Source organism: Centropristis striata, chromosome 5 (genome assembly GCF_030273125.1).
Source record: "Centropristis striata isolate RG_2023a ecotype Rhode Island chromosome 5, C.striata_1.0, whole genome shotgun sequence".
Lineage (NCBI taxonomy): Eukaryota > Metazoa > Chordata > Actinopteri > Perciformes > Serranidae > Centropristis > Centropristis striata.
Window position 1 is genome coordinate 41769702 of NC_081521.1, and position 21999 is coordinate 41791700.

Here is a 21999-nt window from a genome sequence, read left to right on the forward strand (position 1 = left end):
TAAACAGTATAAACCGCCCCTCCCCCTGTTAAAAATTAAAAAATCCACTGAGCGGAGAGGGGAGGGTTTGGAGTATCACAATCTTTTTGAAGGGAGATTAGTGAAAAACAGTTTGCTTGTCCAGGGAAAACTACAGCAGGAGGAGAGAAATACAGCACCATGTCATCTGATCCAGACACGGTATGTCACTTCATTAATCCAAAGTCTAGAAGTCTTTTTTTTTTAAAAACAGCGACATTGTGCTAAAGTTAATTTCTTGTTTAATAAATAAATATTTCGAAATGGATACAAAAGCTACATATTTTGGGCTTAAGCCCTATAGATTGTGAAACAAATACCAAAAACCTAATTTGCCAACCATAACACCTAATGTGGTGCATATGTTCAGGAAGCATTTATTAACTAAGATTAATGTTATGTTGATTGGTGCACATGGGGATTTAGCATTATATGCAATATAATTAAACTCAATGAAGACAACACCCATTAAATCCTGAACACAGTTTTCATTATCTTCTACACAATCAAATAGCTGCAGTTTAACTCTTTATCAGGCAAAGAACCATATTTGGTAACTTGAGCGGACATCTATAAAAGGTCTCCTCATAGAACCATATGGGTTTCTACATCACTGACCAATCAGTAAATCACACAAGATTCAAGCTTTCCTTTATTGTCATTGTATTAAAAAAGTATACAACTAAATTTATGTGTGCTTCTCATATATGAGGTGCTTTAAAAAAGACATTCAGACATTACACTTATGTAACAAGTAGTCTAAAAAGATAAAATAGTTTAAAGGTAAAAGATAAAGTGGTGATGGATGCAGATGAGGTGTTATTGTCTATTTAGGGTTGCTGTGGGAAAGAGATAATAATAATAATAATGACTCAATTGACCTGGATTTGCAATATAAAAATGAAACATTTTGCAAAAAGTCTTGTAATATCCTCCAGTAACACTTCAGGGTCGACGTTTTCCATTTCCAGGAGTTCCTATGAAGCGTTAATAACTATCACACAATGATCATACAGTATGCTTTATATGTTTTCATTATTTTATTATCTTTTTTATCATGTAGTCACCACCTCGACCAGAACTGTTTGATTTCCATGGAGTCTCAATGACCCACTTTTTCACAGACAACTGGGAAAACGTTCAAAAGTTTCAAGCCAGGCCAGATGATATACTTATTGCAACATACCCCAAAGCAGGTCGGTCCATAAACATAACCAGCCAGTTTAAATGCTTTATAGTTCATAAAAGATATGTGTATAAAGGTTGGGATCATGTTATCTTCCTCTCTGTGGTTTTTAGGAACCACATGGGTCTCCTACATCCTGGACCTGCTGTACTTTGGTCAGACAGAGCGTCAGACATCTGTCCCCATCTATGAGAGAGTGCCTTTCTTGGAGATTGTCGTCCCATCTATTGGTTCAGGTTGAAGACACCATCAGACATACTCACCATATTTCACATGCACCTTTTGCTGAAACTTAAGCAAACATTGTGATTGTATCTGAAGGTTCTTTTGCCTTTTATTACCCTTAAAAGCATCAGGGCTTTACTTCCTCCATCCTTTCCTTTTCATGCAGGAACAGACCTGGCAGACAGCCTCCCCACCTCTCCTCGCCTCATTAAGACTCATTTTCCTGTCCAATTTGTGCCAAAGTCCTTTTGGGAGCAGAACTGCAGGGTCAGTAGTTTCTGCTTTACGTCTCAATGTATGATGACAAGATTTTTAAATCACCTTTCTCACCTCAAGAAAAGTTTACAAATATAAAATCTCCATGGACCATATATATATATATATATATAGATACATATTCTGAAAGTTCCAAATTCTATAAAGGATGAGTAATAAAAAATAAAAGCCATAGAAGTTGAAACAAACCCCACTAAAACAAACACTTGTGTGTGTGTAAAGGTGTCATGTAGTGTTCACATAATTGATTGTGTTTCCTTCTTCTGTAGATCGTCTATGTGGCTCGCAATGCCAAAGACAACATGGTGTCTTTTTTTCACTTTGATCGCATGAACGTTGTTCAGCCAGAGGCTGGAGACTGGAGCAGCTTCTTCCAGAGATTCTTGGACGGAAAGAGTATGCATCAAATTCAAGGAAAAAGGAAAAATGTTCATGAGACAATTGTAATGGTCTAATGACAGCCAATGTAAAAAAAATCCCTTACAACAGTTTAATGCAGTGTTAGGACATGAAGCTATATGCTATTCAGTCGCAGCCCCCAAACTGTAAAATAACATCCCCCACTCCATCAGATCTGTCAGGCCTGGCTCAGACTAGGACTCAGATGCAGAGCAGGTGAACTGAACTCTCTTTATTTTCAAAGAAGGAGGCAAGAGTAATCCACACAAGGTGGAAACAAACAGAGAAAACCCACTCAGAGGGAGGAAAAACACTATGAACCATCTACGCTAACAAATAAAACTCAAAGGTCCTAATTCGAGTTACGGGGCTTGACGGGGCTAATCTAGGAAGGTGATAAACTAATGAATAAAAGGTTAAACAAACAAAAGGCGCTCCTAAAGGGAGGATCCAAACCTGATAGCAAAAACAAAGGAATCTACAAAACTCTACAATGAACTGGGAAATAGAATAAAGGAAGGAAACAAAAGTGAACACAAAATCACTCCAAAAGGGAAACAAAACAGCTGACAAGAGAAACTATGAAACTAAATCCTAGCGCTTAGCTGATAATAAACTACAAAGAAAAATCACTCTTGCAAGGAACACTCAAAAAGGCGAAGCAAGGAAATCTGAGGCTGTGGCATGAAGGAGAAAAACGGGCTGGTATGGTGACGAGGTCAAACACACTGGACCAAGACGAGGGAAATCAGACTATTTAAGCACCAGGAGGGATACGGTGGCCCTGAAGTGCAAACCACACCAGCAATTCATCAAAACGGAAAGGGTAGCTACATATTGGACACTGGTCCTCCTCCTGATTGGTTCCTGCCGTCATTCGCTTCTCCGTAGCCAAACCAGCCGCCCATATATAATGTAGTGCGCCCGTATTGTGATATTTATGGTAAATTCATTGAGCCTGTTCAGAGCGAGCTGACATGAAGGATAAACACTTTACTGTCATTATTTCTCACTTTGCAGTATAAAACTCTCACCTGCAGAGAGGAGATGAAGCATTAACTTTACATGAACACACCACGTGATATAATCAAATTGCGTCACGCCGAAAATGTATTTGTTGTGTCGGCGAAATTCACATTTCATGGCGTGTTGTGGCGAATTGCTGCTATTTTGTGTTTGTGCTGGTGTGGTTTGCACTTCAGAGGAGCACCAGGTGAACACAATCAGTAACTGGGGGAGACAACGGCTGTGTCCCAAAGTCAAGGAAGGATGCTCAAACGGCTGGATTTGAAGGATGCCACGTCATCGACATCCGCCGAAGGACTGTCCCAATGTCCAGGATGCTCAGAGGACAGAGTCCTTCTTTTGCCCAAATCCCGAGGATGCATGTGTGTATCCTCCGTGCGCTCCGACTACCCATAATGCATTGCGCACACCGGTCTACCGGGAGATTTAAAAATGGCGAGCGTAGAAACAGCGACGCCGGCGGCGCAATATGCATTTAAATATATAAGTATTTTCAGTTTATACTGAATGTTATCACATAACTTACAAAACGTGTGTTTAAAGTCAAGCAAAAACATAAACATAAACAAATGCCAGAATATTAAGCTAAAGAGAATAAACGTCATCTTGATACATTGTCGGTTAAGTTAATTAATGCCGTCTCAGTCGCTAAAGTTATTGTTAATTAATTTATATGCGTCAGATGATAATGTACTATGTGCAACTATGCCATTCAGAAAGTTATGCATTTCTTTATTGTGTTTACAGGGACCGAAAGTCCGCTATTATCCGTTATTGATATTTATAAATAACTGTTATTGTACTGTACTGTAAAATAAAAAATAAAAAATCACAGAATATATTTCCATGATGAATTATGCTTCGCTGCTTTTATGAAACTAGCCAAATTCAGCCAGGATCAGTTAAATATTCAGGTTTAATCCACTTTATGGTTTTTACTTGATAAATCGTGGAGATTCAGCCTTAAAGCATCTTCTTCCATTTTTACAAATATGTGTCAGAGTGCTGATGCCAAAGACACATCCATGTCGTGAACAGATTTTGAAATTGCGGCGCTGAATTAATTAATTAATTTATGTATTTATTTATTTTTATTAAACTGATAAGAACAGATACTACACTTGATCTTAGCCAAAAGGCCGAGAGCGGCGCTGAATTCAAGCAGGACGTCCAATTACACAATGACGCACAGCTGCACTCTGAAGGCTGTCCCATTAGTGCATTACACCAGAGAAAGGAAGGACTCTGGCCTCGCCTTCGGAGGACCCGACTCTGAAGGAAGGATCCTTGACATTGGGACACAGCTACTAATTGGGGGAGACAATCAGACAGATGACACACAGGGAAAAGCAAGTGACCTGAAACGAGAGGAGAGTTACTATTTCAAAGTAAAACAGGAAATGACAAGACCAAAACACCAAAATAAAACACCACCTCACAGCGGTGTGACAAGATCTGCTCACTGAGTCTCTCAAGGCCAGACTAAAAACTCACTTTTATTCACTAGCGTTCCCTGATAGGGCTTCATATGTGCCTGTTGAGACTGCATTGTTTTAAATATGTTTGCTGTCTAATGTCACCATGACTTTCTCGTGTCTTAACTGCTATTTTATACACTTTCGTACAGCACTGGTCAACGTGAGTTGTTTTTAAATGTGCTTTAGAAATAAATGTTTATGACAGGTGTCAGTCTTATGGGAACCCCTTCAAAACGTGTCAACAAGGTGGTAACAAGTGATGAAATGCAGAGATTTCTGCTGAACAATATGAAAGTGAAGTGCTTCCATGTGTCGTTCTGTGGCCTCAGTGCTTGATGGATCCTGGTACGACCACGTGAACGGCTGGTGGAAGAAGAAACAGACTTATTCCAATCTCCACTACATGTTCTACGAAGATATGATTGAGGTATGTTAGTTGTTATTGTTGGTCTCTTTCTATGTTGTCTGCTCTTCTCCTCCAGCAGTGATGATATCTGACGACGGTGTTTTCAGGATACTGGACGGGAAATCGACAAACTCTGCAGCTTTCTCGGTTTGTCTTGTTCGGACGAGGAGAAGAAACGAGTTACAGGTGGAGTGCAGTTTGATAATATGAAGAAGGACAAGATGGCCAACTATTCTACATTGGAAGTTATGAATTTCAAAGTTTCTCCCTTCATGAGAAAAGGTAACCTGATGAATAAGATAATAGATGAACGTGTGTTTAAAAACACCTTCAGCTCAATCATGTCTGACTTTCTTTCTGTGGTTCTGCAGGGAAAGTTGGTGACTGGAAGAACCATTTCACTGTGGCCCAGAACGAGAAGTTTGATGAAGACTACAAGAAAAAGATGACTGACACCACTCTTCAGTTCCGCGATGAAGTTTGAAGAAGACTGGACAAGCTGTGTACATTCCTGACTGGACATGTGCCAATTCACTCAGGAAAGACCAGAGAATGACGCAAAGATTCTAACATATTTTTCTTTATAAAATATTATTATAACAGACGATGTGATTACACAGATAATGTGAGCTTGTCATAGGAGAATACAGGATGATTATAACAGATAACATGAGAAGATTATAACAGAATATATATGATGATTAACACAGAAATTATACTGTATGAGCTGTGGATGTAAAATGAACACTGCAAAACAATAAATGAGGCTCTGCTGTTATTCTACCCATGTCCTCAAAGGCACGTCACAAAATAAATGAGTCCATATGTTTTGAGTTAACGCCTGTACACTAGTGGTGTCAACAATAATCCATTCGGCGATGCGTCGCAATGCGGGGCATGCACGATTCAGCATCGATGCGGCAAAGTGCCATAATGGATTATGTTTATTTCCTGTCCTCCAGTGGGAAGTTGTGGTGGACAGGGTGGGAATTCCCCACTCTGGCCTTGATGCCCTGTGGAAAAATGTCCCATTTACGGCCAAGGAGGCCGTCAAAGTTCCAGTAAACACAACGCTAACCCGACCCGCTCCCCGTCCTTCCAGACGTGTGCGCATCAACACATGGCTCACAACACGCACGCACACACACACACACACACACACACACACACACACACACACACACAGGACAGACATGTGGAAACTTGATCTGTCACATAATATACTAGATAATATACTGGTCCCTACAGATATTGCTGTATGGGACCAGTGCTGGGTGCGATTGCCCCGAGGCCCTAATTAGATACAGCAGGATAAGAAATGACATAAAATAATAAAAAGCACAAGTCAGACATTGCGTAGTTATAAAGTAAGGGCGGTAGAGTCGAGCAGATAAGTGTTAAAGTTAAGATACGCTGCAGTAAACTAGAGTGTTTTTAGTCCTGATTTAAAGGAGCTGACCTCACATCTACAGGTAGATTGTTCCAGGTGAGGAGCAGAATAACTAAAAGCTGCCTCACCTGCTTAGTTCTTGTTCTTGGGACATGCAACAAGCCAGTTCCAGGTGACCTAAGGGGTCTGGATGCTGCATAGAGAGGGAGCAGATCCAGCAGGTCATGTTTCTGAGCAAGGCTCCTAACCCCCCACGCAGCTCCCCGGGTGCTCCGGATGCTGCATGCTGTGTTCACTTGTGTGTCAAAAGGATGGTTAAATGCAGAGTTTGAATTTCCCCATTGTGGGATTAATAAGGTAATTCATAATGAAACTCTTATCATTGTTATTCTTATTAAAAGCTACATTCTCAGGAAAGAACATTAATCTTTATGTGTCATATTATCAGCAAGTATACCCAAAATAAAAAGAGCTGATCTACGTTAAAGTTGATCCCCAAAACCTAAAAGTATTTCATTTAAATGAGGAAACCTTTCCTCTCTCTCTCCAGAGCTGCTGAAGCCTTTGGACCACAGCTTGTCATCTCTTATCTTGTTTTGATCTTATGTGGAAACAAAGGGATCATATTTGTTTATGTAATTATACCTGATGTTTTCCGAATATGCAAAGGATTGCTGCGTGTGAGTGACCTGATGTTGGTATAACACTGAGCTGCTGTTCATTGTCTGTTAATTCCAGCAGCAGCAGCCCTTATTTTATTTTATTTTAGAATTACATAAAATGACAAAGATAACATATAATGTAAAGTGCAGTAGAGGCAGAAAAAACCCAGATGAGCTGATTTATTTAAAGCCTCCACCTAAAATTTCATTAGAAAGTAATAAACTGATAATAGAAAAAACAAATGTATCACATCAACAAGTTATGACAATAACAAAAACAATTAAAAACAAAGATGAGCATGTTAAAAAAAGTATATTTGTGTGTGAACTAGAATGTTAAAACAGCAGTTAAATGAGCTTTCAGACATCTTTTGAAGCATTTTACAGAGATGGAGGCCTTTGCCAGATGGGAAAAGGTTTTTATCCATAATTTATTCCCTAAATTGAACAATAAATTGACCTCTGCATGTCAGAAATCTTGGAGGATGAAGATCTAAAGATTGACGTGTTGAATAAGAGTGAATCTGAGAATTACATTTAAAATAAGTCTTAAAGTGCTTTGGAAAGTTTTCATGATCGGAATATACCTTAAAAATAAAAACACATATTTGAGAAATATTGATGTGATGAACAGAAAGTATGTGGAGTTTCTGAAAGAGGAACAGATGATCATGTGACTCAGATCTGGTTCATCCTAACAAAACCTTTCTGGACAACCAAAACTCTATGGAGTGTAGTAGGAAAGGTGCCCAAACTATATTACAATATGAAAGATATGGATACATTAAACTATAATAAAGTGTATGAAGACCGTTTGTAGTTACCAAATTACTAATCCTCTTAATTATACCAATAGATGTGCTTATTTTTTTGCTGACCCAGTGTATTTGTGCTTTCCAACTCAAGCTCTCATCAACAAAGATTCCCAGGAATCTTGCTGTTGACACTTGATTCATCTCAGCAGACTGAATTATGACTTTACAAGAGTCTCCAGAGCAGGGGTTCCCAAAGTGTGGTGCGTGGACCCCTGGGGGGGGCGCGAGATGAAAAATGTAATGGCGGTCTGATAATGACACAATTCATTCCCCCCCCCCCCCCCCCCCCCCCCCCCCCAACACACACACACACACACACACACAATAAAGACGTGTATTAATCAATTAATTAGTAAATACAGGCTATTCAATTTTGTGTAATTTTTTGTTCATTTTTGCATCTATTTTTTGGTTGTTTGGTAATTTTTACATGTATTTTTGGTCAATTTGTGTCTATTTTGATAATTTTGTGTCATCTTTGGTCATTTTTGCATCTATTTTTGGGTTGTTTGGTAATTTTTACATGTATTTTTGGTCAATTTGTGTCTACTTTGATAATTTTGTGTCATCTTTGCATCTATTTTTGGTTGTTTGGTAATTTTTACATGTATTTTTGGTCAATTTTGTGTCTATTTTGATAATTTTGTGTCATCTTTGGTCATTTTTGCATCTATTATTTGGTTGTTTGGTAATTTTTACATGTATTTTTGGTCAATTTTGATAATTTTGCGTCATCTTTGGTCATTTTTGCATCTGTTTTTGGTTGTTTTTGATCTTATAATGAAGCGTAGAAGAAGTTATCTTCTTGTTCTTGTATCATTTTTCCAGCCTGTGTTATGATGACGGGTTGTGTTCACTCCACGCTCGTTTAAATTTGCTGCAATTTTTGTTCAACGCAGCTCAAAATATGATAACATTTGTCCCAACTGATCTGCTTTCTGCCTCTGATCCTGAGCCTGTCATCATCCTCCACCTTTAATATGGATATAAAAACTCTTATTGCATGTTGTTTTTTGAAGGTGTGGGGGATTGGGGGGGGTCAACCCGGTTGGGACATAGAAGGGGGGCACGGCTAAAAAAGTTTGGGAACCGCTGCTCTAGAGTATGATTTTTTGCCACAAAATATATAGTTAGATTTTTTTATATTCAGAGATAATTTATTTAATTTGAACCATGTAGTATATGAAGTTAAACAAACATTAACATTTTTAATCAGAGAACTAAAATTTGAGTGAGAATGAACTAGAGTTCATCTGCAAACATTATTGGATAAAGAATATTTGAGACATTTGATAAATCATTAATATAAATAAGAAATAATAATGGTCCAAAAATCCCACTGCGCAAAGAGACGTCCAAATCACGTCTTTTCCAAGTCCTTGTTGCACGTCTAGTTTTGGTCCCCTCAAGGTGCAGACTGTCCCTCCAGACGTCTTTCTTTCAACGGATACTTGACGTCCACAGGACCGCCGTGCAGGAGCTATTTCTAGTCCAAATATGGTCGTTGTGGACGTCTTTTCTACGTCAAATTATAACTCATTTTAGACTTTTTTTTACTGTACTGCTTTAGTTCCAATGCATAACCAAATGACGCTACAGTAAAATGAGCTGGTACAGGAAAACAGGTTCCTACCTTCTGGACACGATTCTACAGTCACATTAATAATAAATCACAATCCAATCCGGACTGTTTTTTCACCCATTTTTTATTGCACACGTCAGTTGACAATAGTTACTAGGCTACTAAACAGCAGGCAGCATGAGCCTCAAGTTAGAAAAACTGTGTTAAAAAAATAAAGGTACAATACAAGTACTTCAAAAATAGGGTTAGTCCTGATTGACTATGTACAAATATAACAATATAAAATATATACTGTATATATATTATCAATAAACCCTATATATCTCTTTCTGTGTCAAACTTCACAAATTCACATGAAAATAAATCTGGCCCTTTTTCTATTTTTACACAACTGGTTAATATTTTAACACACACATTCCCTTTGTGTGTTTTTTAAATGAGTATTATTATTGATGATAAGATGCAGAAACACCGAGGACAGCAGCTACAGTGTAGAAGCAGTAAAACAACAGTGTGACAGAATCAGACCTGATGCTGTGGAGCCCTCCGCTCCTTTGGCTGCATGCTTCAAATGCTCTGAAGCTCCTGATTTGTTCCTCATTACATTTTTACATTACATTACATGTCATTTAGCAGACGCTTTTGTCCAAAGCGACTTACAATAAGTGCATTCAACCTGATGGTACTAGACATAGACCATAGGAATCAAGTAAGTACATAACTTCAAGAGCTAACTGTCGTTCCTCAGCGGCCAAACTGTCAAACTGCATGACTCCATCTGCAAGAACATAAAGACAAATGAAGAAATAAGTGCTGGAGCCGCGGAGCCACAACCGGCTGGAAATAAAGCCTCGACAGGTGTCGTGCCAGAAAGTGATTGCCTGCCAGAATCTGATTTCTGGCCGCGGGAGCGCGCACGGCAGCCCGTTGAGCGGTAGCGTGTTTACATTATGAAGCTCATGAATGAGATCAAGTCATATTTAGGCAGAAATAACCTCTCAGTAACTATACTATGCCTTCAATCAGTTTTTGCGAGGTGAAAACTGCAACACACATCCAAACATGGGAAGCAAACTCTATGTAGGGATCAGATCAGATAAAAAAACAATGCAGAGTCACGAGGATCATTGCAAAAGTTATCATATCTTTATTGAAACCCCACCAATAAATCATATTCATTATTGTCTAATTTCCAAAGACAGGGCTAAACAAAGTCATCAGACATACCAAGCAAATAGACGTGTCTATCACGTAGTTGCCATGTCTGATTTCGCTACAAACTACACTTCTTTTGGCCACAGTTGTAATAATTACGCAACAACAAACGTTAAACTTTCGAAGCTACATGCCTTTGCTATAATTACATTATAATACAGTTGTGTGTATCTGCACATTAAAGCCTGAACCATGAAATAATTGCCAGACAATTCAATTTAAAAAAAAAACCTGCTGACAAATAAAAAAAAAAAAAAAAAAAAAAAAAAAATATATATATATATATATATATATATATATGAATTTGCATATATGAATTCTAATTTGTATCATATTTGATACATCGGGTCTTTTGTGCAATTTGTTGCTCACAGTTTTTCTTGAACTAACAAAAACATATAAAACCTAATATTTTTAACCAATGAAAACTTTGACTTTCCTTTTAGCATTTTCCTCAAACATACAAAATATTTTTTTTCCATATAACACAATATCATACATCTGCTGATATAAAGTTTTCATGCAGCAATGACAGATCCACCAGTGGAACCAGCATTTCATTTTTGCTACATCTGGTATTTTTGTGCAATTTGTTGCTCAGTTTGTTTATCTCCAACACATCATCAATGCTCAATTTTCTTGCCATCTAAAAATACATACCAAAAAATAGTTTACCTAAATGAGAAAAAGACTGTATGTTGCTTTATTTTATGCATAATGTATGAAATGCAATAAAATGACAACTGACACATTTTCAAATAAGTTATTGTGTAACAAATATGATACATTAAACAGAATAACACTATTTTAGAAAAGAAAAACAGGAAAATGTAAACAAACAAAAATATTACTTTTATTCCTGGTAAATGTAAACAAAGGAATCTTTGGTTTGATCTTTAGTTTGTCCTTCAGCCGCAGGAATCTGACCACAATGGCTCTGGGCTTTCTGATGCTGTTCCCGGCTTCCCAGTCCTGTGAGCCCAGTCCAGCTCCATTTTCAAGTGATCCAGTTGTCATTTTTCACCAAATAGTTTTCTCACTTTTTCTTCAGATTCAGACACCTTTTCTTTCACAGACTCTTTGATGCCGTCCACAACAATATTATGCCGTCTTGTCTTCAGTCTTGTCTGAGACTGAAATCAAACTTTTACAAATTGTGTCCAAGTCGGTTCTGGTTTCATTACAGTTCTTGGACAAAGTGCCACAAGAGATTTTAACATCATCAAATTCCTTTTGGGTCATTTCCAGACTCACCTTGAAATCAAAAACTTGCTTTGACAGATCATCTATCCTCTTATTAGAGGAGTCAACTATGATCTGTACACAAGATTTGAAGCTTTTTTCTTGTTGTTCAAGCAAAGTTCTGTAAAAGTCCTTTTGCTGATCCAGTAATTCACACATTTGAGCCATGGAAACATCTTCCTCCGTGTTGTGATTGGAAGCTTTAGGTGGCATTGTTTGGTGATGGAGGCCTACTAGGCCTGAAGATTGTGCAGTAGAGTCCCAGTCCCAGAAACACTTCACAAAAAAACTAGAAATAGCTACCAGTTTTACTGTAGATAATTGATGTGACTCTTATTACTTCAAAACAGTAGCAGATATTTTAGTTCTTAGGGAGGATTCCTGAGATTTTTGTTGGATTTTGTTGGATAAAACCAGCAGGTGTGTGTGTCCTCTCTCTCCAGCACTAATTCGTGATTTCGAGTTCTTTTGCAACTGCCGTTGGCGTCCCCTGTTGGATTTCTGAAAGAATGCAGGCTTAAGGCACTTCCAGGTTTTTCCTTCATTGCTCAGGTTATTGGCTACAGTCCAGAAGAAGGGCTTCTTGTGGTCTTTCTCTGAAACTCCAACTGATTTATTGCATATTGTGCTTCATTTTAATATGACAAATGATGATAAAACTCTAGTAATTGTAACTGTGTGTTTCACTAGAACACAGATTATGAGGGGGAGGACCTAACCAGCCCACCACACCCCACCATACAGATGTTCTGGGAGGTTTTTGATGAACTAACGGAGGATCAGAAGAAAGCTTTCCTTTGTAACTATTCTATCTAACTTTGACATATGAAACAATGACAATGTATCATCTTGCAAATCTGCTAGACTGGACTTTCTATATAAAGGTAAAGGGAAGGGAAGGTAACTAATCATTGCATTCTAATGAAGTTATTATCAGACTGGGGTTTTGTCCCCCAGATCTATTTTAGAGCAGGAAACTTAGTGAAAAGGAGATATTATATAGCCTCTCCTGTCCTCTCCTCTCAGATCTGTGTAAACAGCCTCTCCTGTCCTCTCCTCTCTGCTCTGTGTAAACAGCCTCTCCTGTCCTCTCCTCTCTGCTCTGTGTAAACAGCCTCTCCTGTCCTCTCCTCTCAGATCTGTGTAAACAGCCTCTCCTGTCCTCTCCTCTCTGCTCTGTGTAAACAGCTTCTCCTGTCCTCTCCTCTCTGCTCTGTGTAAACAGCCTCTCCTGTCCTCTCCTCTCTGCTCTGTGTAAACAGCCTCTCCTGTCCTCTCCTCTCAGATCTGTGTAAACAGATTCTCAGTGAATATTATATGTATATATATTATATGAAAAGGAGATCCTGAGAACCAAGCTGACTGAGGCCCTGAGCAGGAACAGGAAACTCAGGTGCATCAGGACTGGACTGGGAACTAAAGACTCACTTTATAATGGAGCACTTTATAAATGACCTTCACAAAACACATGTAGACGTTCAGAAGAAGAACACAAGATGCTCAAAGTGAAGTTGGTTCAATTAAAGGAACTACTTTCTCTCTCAGTGGCATCAAAAGTCACAGGAGCAGCTGTGGTTGATTTCTCTGCTCTGATTGGTGGACGCCACCTGGCCACACACACACACACACACACAGGACAGACAGGTGGAAACTTGATCCGTCACATAATATACTGGTCCCTACAGATATTGCTGTATGGGACCAGTGCTGGGTGCGATTGCCCCGAGGCCCTAATTAGATACAGCAGGATAAGAAATGACATAAAATAATAAAAAGCACAAGTCAGACATTGTGTAGTTATAAAGTAAGGGCGGTAGAGTAGAGCAGATAAGTGTTAAAGTTAAGATACGCTGCAGTAAACTAGAGTGTTTTTAGTCCTGATTTAAAGGAGCTGACCTCACATCTACAGGTAGATTGTTCCAGGTGAGGAGCAGAATAACTAAAAGCTGCCTCACCTGCTTAGTTCTTGTTCTTGGGACATGCAACAAGCCAGTTCCAGAGGACCTAAGGGGTCTGGATGCTGCATAGAGAGGGAGCAGATCCAGCAGGTCATGTTTCTGAGCAAGGCTCCTAACCCCCCACGCAGCTCCCCGGGTGCTCCGGATGCTGCATGCTGTGTTCACTTGTGTGTCAAAAGGATGGTTAAATGCAGAGTCTGAATTTCCCCATTGTGGGATTAATAAGGTAATTCATAATGAAACTCTTATCATTGTTATTCTTATTAAAAGCTAAATTCTCAGGAAAGAACATTAATCTTTATGTGTCATTTTATCAGCAAGTATACCCAAAATAAAAAGAGCTGATCTACGTTAAAGTTGATCCCCAAAACCTAAAAGTATTTCATTTTAATCCTCTCTCTCTCTCTCTCCCGTCCAGGTACCGCCTTTGGACCACAGCTTGTCATCTCTTATCTTGTTTTGATCTTATATAGGAAACAAAGGGATCATATTTGTTTATGTAATTATACCTGATGTTTCCCGAATATGCAAAGGATTGCTGCGTGTCTGACTGACACGATGTTGGTATAACACTGAGCTGCTGTTCATTGTCCATTAGTTCCAGCAGCAGCAGCCAGTCTGAAGTCTTCCTCTCATGAAGCCAGAGAGACAACAAGATGCTGATGATTTTTCTTCTCCTCATGTCTGCACCAGGTAAGTCTGTCTCTTCTTTTAGATTCACACTACATTGATGTATCACAACTCTTTTATGATGCCCTTCAGTTACATTATTTATTTTATTTTAATTAACAAAGTATAAAGCTGCCAGGAACCCAAAATACAAACAAAAGACACAGCTTTCTATGGAAATGTACCATTTTTAAAAACCATTTATACACACAAAAACAGCACAAAAAATAATAAATAATAAAACTATAAAACAGTCTATTTGCATGTAAATTAAAAAATAGTAATAGTTTTCATTGTAGAAAGAAAATTCACATCTTAAAAATGGTCTAGAAACATAAATGTGACACTGTGAAAACTCCTGTGATTTCACTTAACTGGCTTTCTCAGCTTGTCTACATATCATATATAAATAGTTATACTGTACATAAAATATGTGTATTATCAATAAATAGATGGAGTCCAGAGGGTTAAACTCACTCATTTTTTGTTGCCGTGCGGAGCCCTCAGGCAAAACACTTTGTTATACAAAGTGGCGTTCAGTCCCAGCGAGGCAAGAATCCTTGGCTTTTTAAAACTTTTTGACCCTTTTATTTTTCTTTTCTATCTCTAACTCTGTTTTTGGATTGAGTTTTTATTACTATTTTATTGTTTTACTGTTTTTAGTATTTCATTGTTTTTATTTATTACTATATTTGTGTATGATTTTATTCTATTTTAATAACTGTACAGCACTTTGGTCCCCTGAGGTTGGTTTTAAATGTGCTCTATAAATAAATAGACTTTGACTTTTTTCACTTTGACTTTAGCTATATTAGACTATTCAGACCCCTCTAGAGACTCTTGAGACAAATCTGGAGACTTTTTCTGGTGTTGTTGGAGACTTTTGGAGACTCGTTCTGACTTGTTGAGCAGCAGCAGGACGTGTTAACCCCTCAGCGTCCAGGCTGAAAATGAATCACGCATGCGCCAAGTCGCCGCTGGCTGTCTTCCAGTCCGTGTCTGTGACGTCGTAAACTTGTCTACACTGTAATAAATTATTCTGTAGTCATTTCATTTTACTGAATATATTTGATCAAATGTGTTAAAAATAAATGCGTCCTTGATTTTGAGGCAGTTGTTTAATCCATTTTAATGTCCTGTATTATTACTGTGTGCACTCATTTCTCCATCCAGAGGCTCATTGTCCACTCCCCTCAGAATAACTCTTTTTAAACTCGTCCTCAAAGGGAGCTCACTAGTTTCACCTTATTATTAGAGCTTTCCAGAGACGCCGGCTGATTTATGAGGCCACAATATTTTAAATTCTAATGAAATAGTTTTGATGAACACGTTGTGATTGACTACAGCGTTGACATTTTACAGCCGTCTTCCCTTCAAATCAATATCAGCATGGTGACAGAGAAACATGTCTATCTGTCTGTCAGAGAGGAAGAAAAAAACTGCTGCTGCCACTGAAACAGACAACATAAAGTTCATCTTTATGGATTCAATTAATGCTGAATTTATCCTGTTGTGGATTCATGCAACAGATATTAATAGCAAGAGTTTATCCTCTTTATTTATGACGAGTTCCATACACTGTAAAAAAAAAGATAAACAACAGCTACTCAATAAAATTGAGGCAACAGATTGCAGATCGCAAAATTATTAATTAAATCTAACTAAGTTACAAGTTGAGTTAATAACTTAACAGGAAGTGCCTGTTAATTAAAAACGGACTAATTCTATTGTGTTGGATTCATTCAAAATTCTCTTGATTTAGAATTACAGACACATAAAGATTATATTTAATGTGATCAAAATAAGTAGATTCCATCTCAAACATTTTTATATTAAAGTTACTTAATATTGTTGTATACTGCATTAATAGTGTGTGGTTGTCACAAAATCTCACGGCACACCAACCACTGTTATATATTGCTGTATTAAATATTATTGTATTATATTATATATGATTATATGATATGATAGCAGGGATAATGTGTCATCAAACAGAAATAGTCTAAATTGTCCTTGTGTGCAGTACTTGAGTAAATGTACTTTGTTACATTCCAGATTTGACTACAGACACAATGACGCGTCTGGATCCATTAAACTGTAAAGTTACAAAGTGAAGATGTATCAAAAGTGATTTATAGCATGAATGTGATCAGTCTGCATGTGTGTCTCTACAGGCCTGTGTGCTGGACGTCAGTACCATGCCATTAATGAACAGAAGAACTTTACTGAAGCACAAAGTTACTGCAGAGAGAATTACACAGACCTGGCCACTGTAGACAGCATGGAGGAAGCTGAGATCCTGAAGAAAACGGCAGAAACAGCAGGAGTTTCCTCTGTGAGTTCACTTTCAACATGTTTCTGACATCATGTCAGTGACACGTGGGTTTAAAGTTTTACAGTCTGAGACATGAAACTTCACACAAACTTTTAAATCTTTTTGTTTTTTTACTCTGAAGGAGGACGAAGGATTTAGTTCCCTATTGAACGTGTATTATAAGAGATCTCTTAATGTCCAGTATAAACAGCAGCAATTATTACAGGAAGCACAACCTGTTTCACTCTTCATATGGACACATGAATATTATTATTAATGCAAATATGTGTTTCAGTTCGCCTGGATCGGACTGTACGATGGTGATGTCATGAGCTGGAGGTGGTCACTGACAGACACAAGCTTCTACAGACCAGGAGAGGAGGAGTTCAGACGGTGGAATCGTGGACAACCAGACAATGGAGGAGGTGTTGAACACTGCACAGTGATGCGGTCTGTTGGACTATGGAACGATATCAAATGCACAGCCACCTTCCGGGCGGTGTGCTGTGATGTGAGAGGTGAGAATATTGATGAGTGAAGGTAAAACAGACCAGTTGAGCTTGTTGACCTCTCCCCTTCTCTGCTGCTCTTTGCCTCTCTGTCTCCAGTTACATGAAGCTCATTTAAAGCAGATGAGTCCTGCCTTCATTTCTCTGTTTCTATAAAGAGCTCCATCATTAACAGCTTTATCCCACGTCACTGTCTCAGTCAACAGGGCTGCAAGAGAAGGAGTTGATATGCACACAGCTCCACGGTGACTTCAGCTTCATGCTCACATTCATTAAGAAACATCAGACTGCTGAGAAAAACATTCAGACGCAGAAAAACTCAGATATAAAGTTTGCATCAGTGTGTGTTATGTTGCCTCTGCACAGCATTTCTCTCTGCTCTATGTTCAGGGCTGGATGTGACTTTTGTCCTCACTGACGACTCCATGAGCTGGACCGAGGCCCAGAGCTACTGCAGAGAACACCACACAGACCTGGCCAGTGTGAGGAACCAGACAGAGAACCAGAAGGTCAAGGAGCTGATTCCAGCAGGAGTAGACTATGTCTGGATCGGCCTTTTCAGAGACTCCTGGAAGTGGTCCGATGGAAGCAGCTCCTCGTTCAGAAACTGGAAGAAAGGGCAACCTGATAACAGGGGGGGGAGGCAGGAGGATTGTGCAGCAGCAGATTTCAGCTCCTCTGGAAGATGGTGGGACAGGAACTGTTTCAATAAGTTTCCATTCATCTGCTACGGTCCAGGTGAGTGGTAACCCCTGATTCAAACAGTATTTATATCAGATTTAGGTTTACTTTAGCATCAAAGAGAAAATAAAACACATTTCTGGACAATAAATGTGAACTCTCAGGATGTTGGTGTTAATGTGCAGTGACCAACTGCAGATCATCAGTTTGTGTTGACTTCAATGTGAGAATATGAACAGATGGAGGAAGTAACTGCTTCTACCTGCCTGATAAAGCCCTGAACGCCCCCTGGTGGCGGCCTGCAGTATAGCTCTAAACTGACCACAGGCAGGACTAAACTAACTGAGGACACTTTATATCAACAGGATGCTGATTATTATCAGAGCAGAAATCTCTCAACTCATCATGTTTGATCGTCTGTTTAGAAGTCCCAAAAACAAGTTGAAAGCAAGTGATCAGACATCATCAGCATCAGGTATCTAGGAAGAGTTGAGTCAGGAGCGTATCTGTTTGTGAACATCACACAGCTGACCAAGTCTGACTCTGGACGGTACAGATGTGGTCTGAAAAGAGCTTTGTCTCTCCATCCATACAAGCATTTTGAGATCATTGTCACAGATGCTGAGTTTGTTCTCAAAGTGTAATGAAAACTAATGAGAATAAAAATGTTGATTTGAAGAAAGTTTTTCTTTTCACTGACAGTTGCTGATGTTTTAATACTGATTCATGGTGATAGTATAGAGAAGCATAGCACACAGAGTATCTCCTTCCTCTCATCAGGACTTGATTTGTTTCTGTTGTCCACACCTCCACCCACTGAGACAACAACACAGAGTTTAGAGTCCAGTTCAGGAAGCTCCACACCTCCACCCACTGAGACAACAACACAGAGTTTAGAGTCCAGTTCAGGAAGCTCCACACCTCCACCCACTGAGACAACAGGAGGTAATATATATATATATATATATATATATACTATAATAATATATGTTTGTACCATGGTCTCGGTGAACAACTGACTCTGATTGGCTGCAGGGTGCCTGTTAATTCCTGACAATAGCCAATTGTCTCTTTCAAACCAGGAAATAATAATAATAATAATAATAATAATAATAATAATAATAATAATGATAATAATAATAATAATAATAATGATAATAATAATAATAATAATAATAATAATGATAATAATAATAATAATAATGATAATAATGATAATGATAATAATAATAATAATAATAATAATGATGATAATGATAATGATAATAATAATGATAATAATGATAATGATAATGATAATAATAATAATAATAATAATCATGATAATAATAATAATAATAATAATGATAATAATAATAATAATAATAATAATAATAATAATAATGATAATAATAATAATAATAATAATGATAATAATGATAATGATAATAATAATAATAATAATAATAATAATAATAATAATAATGATAATAATGATAATGATAATGATAATAATAATAATAATAATAATGATGATAATGATAATAATAATAATAATAATAATAATAATAATAATAATAATAATAATAATGCTAAGAAAAGACCAAATGCCAGTGTCTTTGTCTTTGTCTTTTTTTTAATACAACATTTGTTGACCATTTATTTGGATGTGAGCTGGTTGGGATCAGACGTTGTGATGTTCATGTCTCGTCCAATTTTACTCTCCACCATTTCTAAACATAAACATACACATAGTTTTAACCCTGCAGTGTTTGAAAGAGCCAAAGGTCTTCATCTAAGCTGTGAACAGTGGCAACACGTGGGAGGCCTGGGTTTGAGCAGTCAAAGAGTCTGGAGAATGAACTTTTCTCTTCTTAACCTCACACAGATCTGTGGATGATTGTGGTCGTGAGTGTTGCTGTCATCATCACCTTCAACATCATCATCATCATCTTCCACATCTCACAGCTGGCACTGATGATAATCTGTTACCGGAAGGTCTCCAGCAGCAAAACCATAGAGGACTATATGAGGAAAACAGGCAGCCCAAACATGGAGGTGACTTTCTTTAACCCTTTCTTATTCTCACTGCTGCCTGAGATGAACCTGTGCACGATAATCAGAAGGATTGTTAAGAGATTGTTTTTAGTGAAACACTCTCTATACTGAGCTCTACTGTTACTGTTGTCCCTCTGATGATGGCAAACATATCTTGATACTGTTTGACTGATTGAGTCAGATTGAAGTCTAGAAGAGGTATAAACAGGTAAATTAAACACTAAAATACAAATTAATATAGTGATTTTGGAGTTCTCAGAAAATGGAAGCAGTAACGATGAACTCAAGTAGTGACTATTCTCACAAGGAATTGTCAACAGAGCCCAAACCACTTCTGAGGTATAATCCACTTTCTTTCCTCAAAGTTTGTACTAAATATATCTCAGCAGACAGCTTTAGTCTCCACCTTCATGCACAAAGCACCCAGAGGTTTTTATTTCCTTTCTCCTGCTGTCTCAGGTCGTCTCTGTCAAATATCTGATTGTTTGTTGGTTTGTTTCCTCAGCTCTATGACGACTGTCGTCCAGTCGATGCAGGTGAAGACTCCACCTACGAGAGTATCGATCCAGTGGGCAGGGACCAGGACCAGATCCACCATACACCCCCATAAGCCTCCAGAGTCCTGAGCCCTGTGCTACCAAGCTGGATTTGATGGTTATTGAGGTAACTTCAGCTCTAACCCTGGGTGTTTGGTATCATGAAGGTGGTTCTCTTTTAATCTGGCCAGATCACCATGGCAACTCATGCTGAGAAGCTAACCTGGTTGGGACCAGGTTATGTTCTAGACAAGAGATCAGCGTCTATAAAAGCCCCGCCTACTGACCAATCAATTCTCCTTGAGAATGGCGTCACCTTTTTGGAGATCATGTGGATCTTGGGCCGTAGGTCTCTGAGGAGGGCGATAGTTTTTCGAGGGTTAGGGTTAGAGACCCAGAAGAATATTTATATGAGAAATACAGATCCTCAGCGGGGAGAATAAGGTAGAAATTAGGGGTGGGACAATATGCTTTGGTCACCATTGGATTGTATCACGATTCTTGATAATTGTGATTCTACAAGTATTGCGATTCGATATAATCAATTATTGCAATTTTCTTTTCCTTCTTAAAAAACAAACAAGTTGAATCATACACTTCTAGAGATGATGAACCATGAATGGCGTTCCCATAAACAATGCACATTAGTCTGTGTCAGTCCGTCCAGCAGCTGACATTTATTTCTACTGAGACAAAACGAGCTACATAACATGTACAGCATTTTTTAAAGTTTACAGCTACAAAATTAATTCAAATGTCCTAGTTTCTGTTCTAGTTTCAATGTAATTAACCTAATGTAATGACTTGTTCAATAGATTAACCAATTTGTTTTTAAATAATAAGTAAAGTGCTCTGACTACTCAGTGCTCTCTGAAGTAGTGCTGTAAGATAAAAATAAAACACTTGGCCAAAAGAGAGTCTCTAAAAGAAAAAAACAACACAAATGTGAGCCATTAAATTAAAATGTTTCAAATGAAAAAGTTTTTTCAAAACCCTGTACTGCACATAAACACTGCTCTCTGAGGTAGTACATGTTCTTGTAATGGACGCTGTAGGAGAGAGGAATAACGATGTGGGAAAGACAAAAAGTGAGTAAAAAACACCCTTAATATGCTTCAAACTGCAAATACACTGTCTTCTGTCACAATTCCAACCCTCGTCTTTTATCCGGCCTGACCAAAAAGAGACAGTCTGACTGTAAACCAGCCAGCAGCGACTTTATGCATGTGCGATTAGCAGACTGGACGCTGAGGGGTTAACATCTCTACAACACGATGGTTTTTGTCCGCTAGTTGAGTCAAATGATGCTCCAACGGCCCTTTATGTGAACACACACAGAGCCTGAAGAGGAAAGCCTGGCTTCACTCAGATACTT

General features: G+C 38.2%; 3 protein-coding genes and 1 pseudogene across 3 annotated transcripts; 3 read left to right on the forward strand and 1 right to left on the reverse strand.

Annotated features, from left to right (window-relative positions):
* Positions 1 to 53: 53 nt before the first annotated feature.
* On the forward strand, positions 54 to 5829 carry sult1st4 (sulfotransferase family 1, cytosolic sulfotransferase 4). The gene is made up of 8 exons (XM_059333345.1): positions 54 to 180; positions 1082 to 1214; positions 1318 to 1440; positions 1596 to 1696; positions 1975 to 2101; positions 4938 to 5035; positions 5122 to 5296; positions 5386 to 5829. The coding sequence occupies exons 1-8, from the start codon at positions 160 to 162 to the stop codon at positions 5496 to 5498; spliced, it is 891 nt and encodes a 296-aa protein (XP_059189328.1). The 5' UTR covers positions 54 to 159; the 3' UTR covers positions 5499 to 5829.
* LOC131972400 (U2 spliceosomal RNA) lies at positions 4173 to 4283 on the reverse strand (annotated as a pseudogene).
* Positions 5830 to 16759: 10930 nt separating the features above from the next.
* LOC131971100 (lactose-binding lectin l-2-like) lies at positions 16760 to 17670 on the forward strand. The gene is made up of 2 exons (XM_059332399.1): positions 16760 to 16882; positions 17157 to 17670. The coding sequence occupies exons 1-2, from the start codon at positions 16829 to 16831 to the stop codon at positions 17397 to 17399; spliced, it is 297 nt and encodes a 98-aa protein (XP_059188382.1). The 5' UTR covers positions 16760 to 16828; the 3' UTR covers positions 17400 to 17670.
* Positions 17671 to 17910: 240 nt separating this feature from the next.
* Positions 17911 to 21070, forward strand: LOC131971581 (leukosialin-like). The gene is made up of 4 exons (XM_059333089.1): positions 17911 to 18058; positions 18832 to 18996; positions 19919 to 20088; positions 20594 to 21070. The coding sequence occupies exons 1-4, from the start codon at positions 17911 to 17913 to the stop codon at positions 20696 to 20698; spliced, it is 588 nt and encodes a 195-aa protein (XP_059189072.1). The 3' UTR covers positions 20699 to 21070.
* Positions 21071 to 21999: the final 929 nt, after the last annotated feature.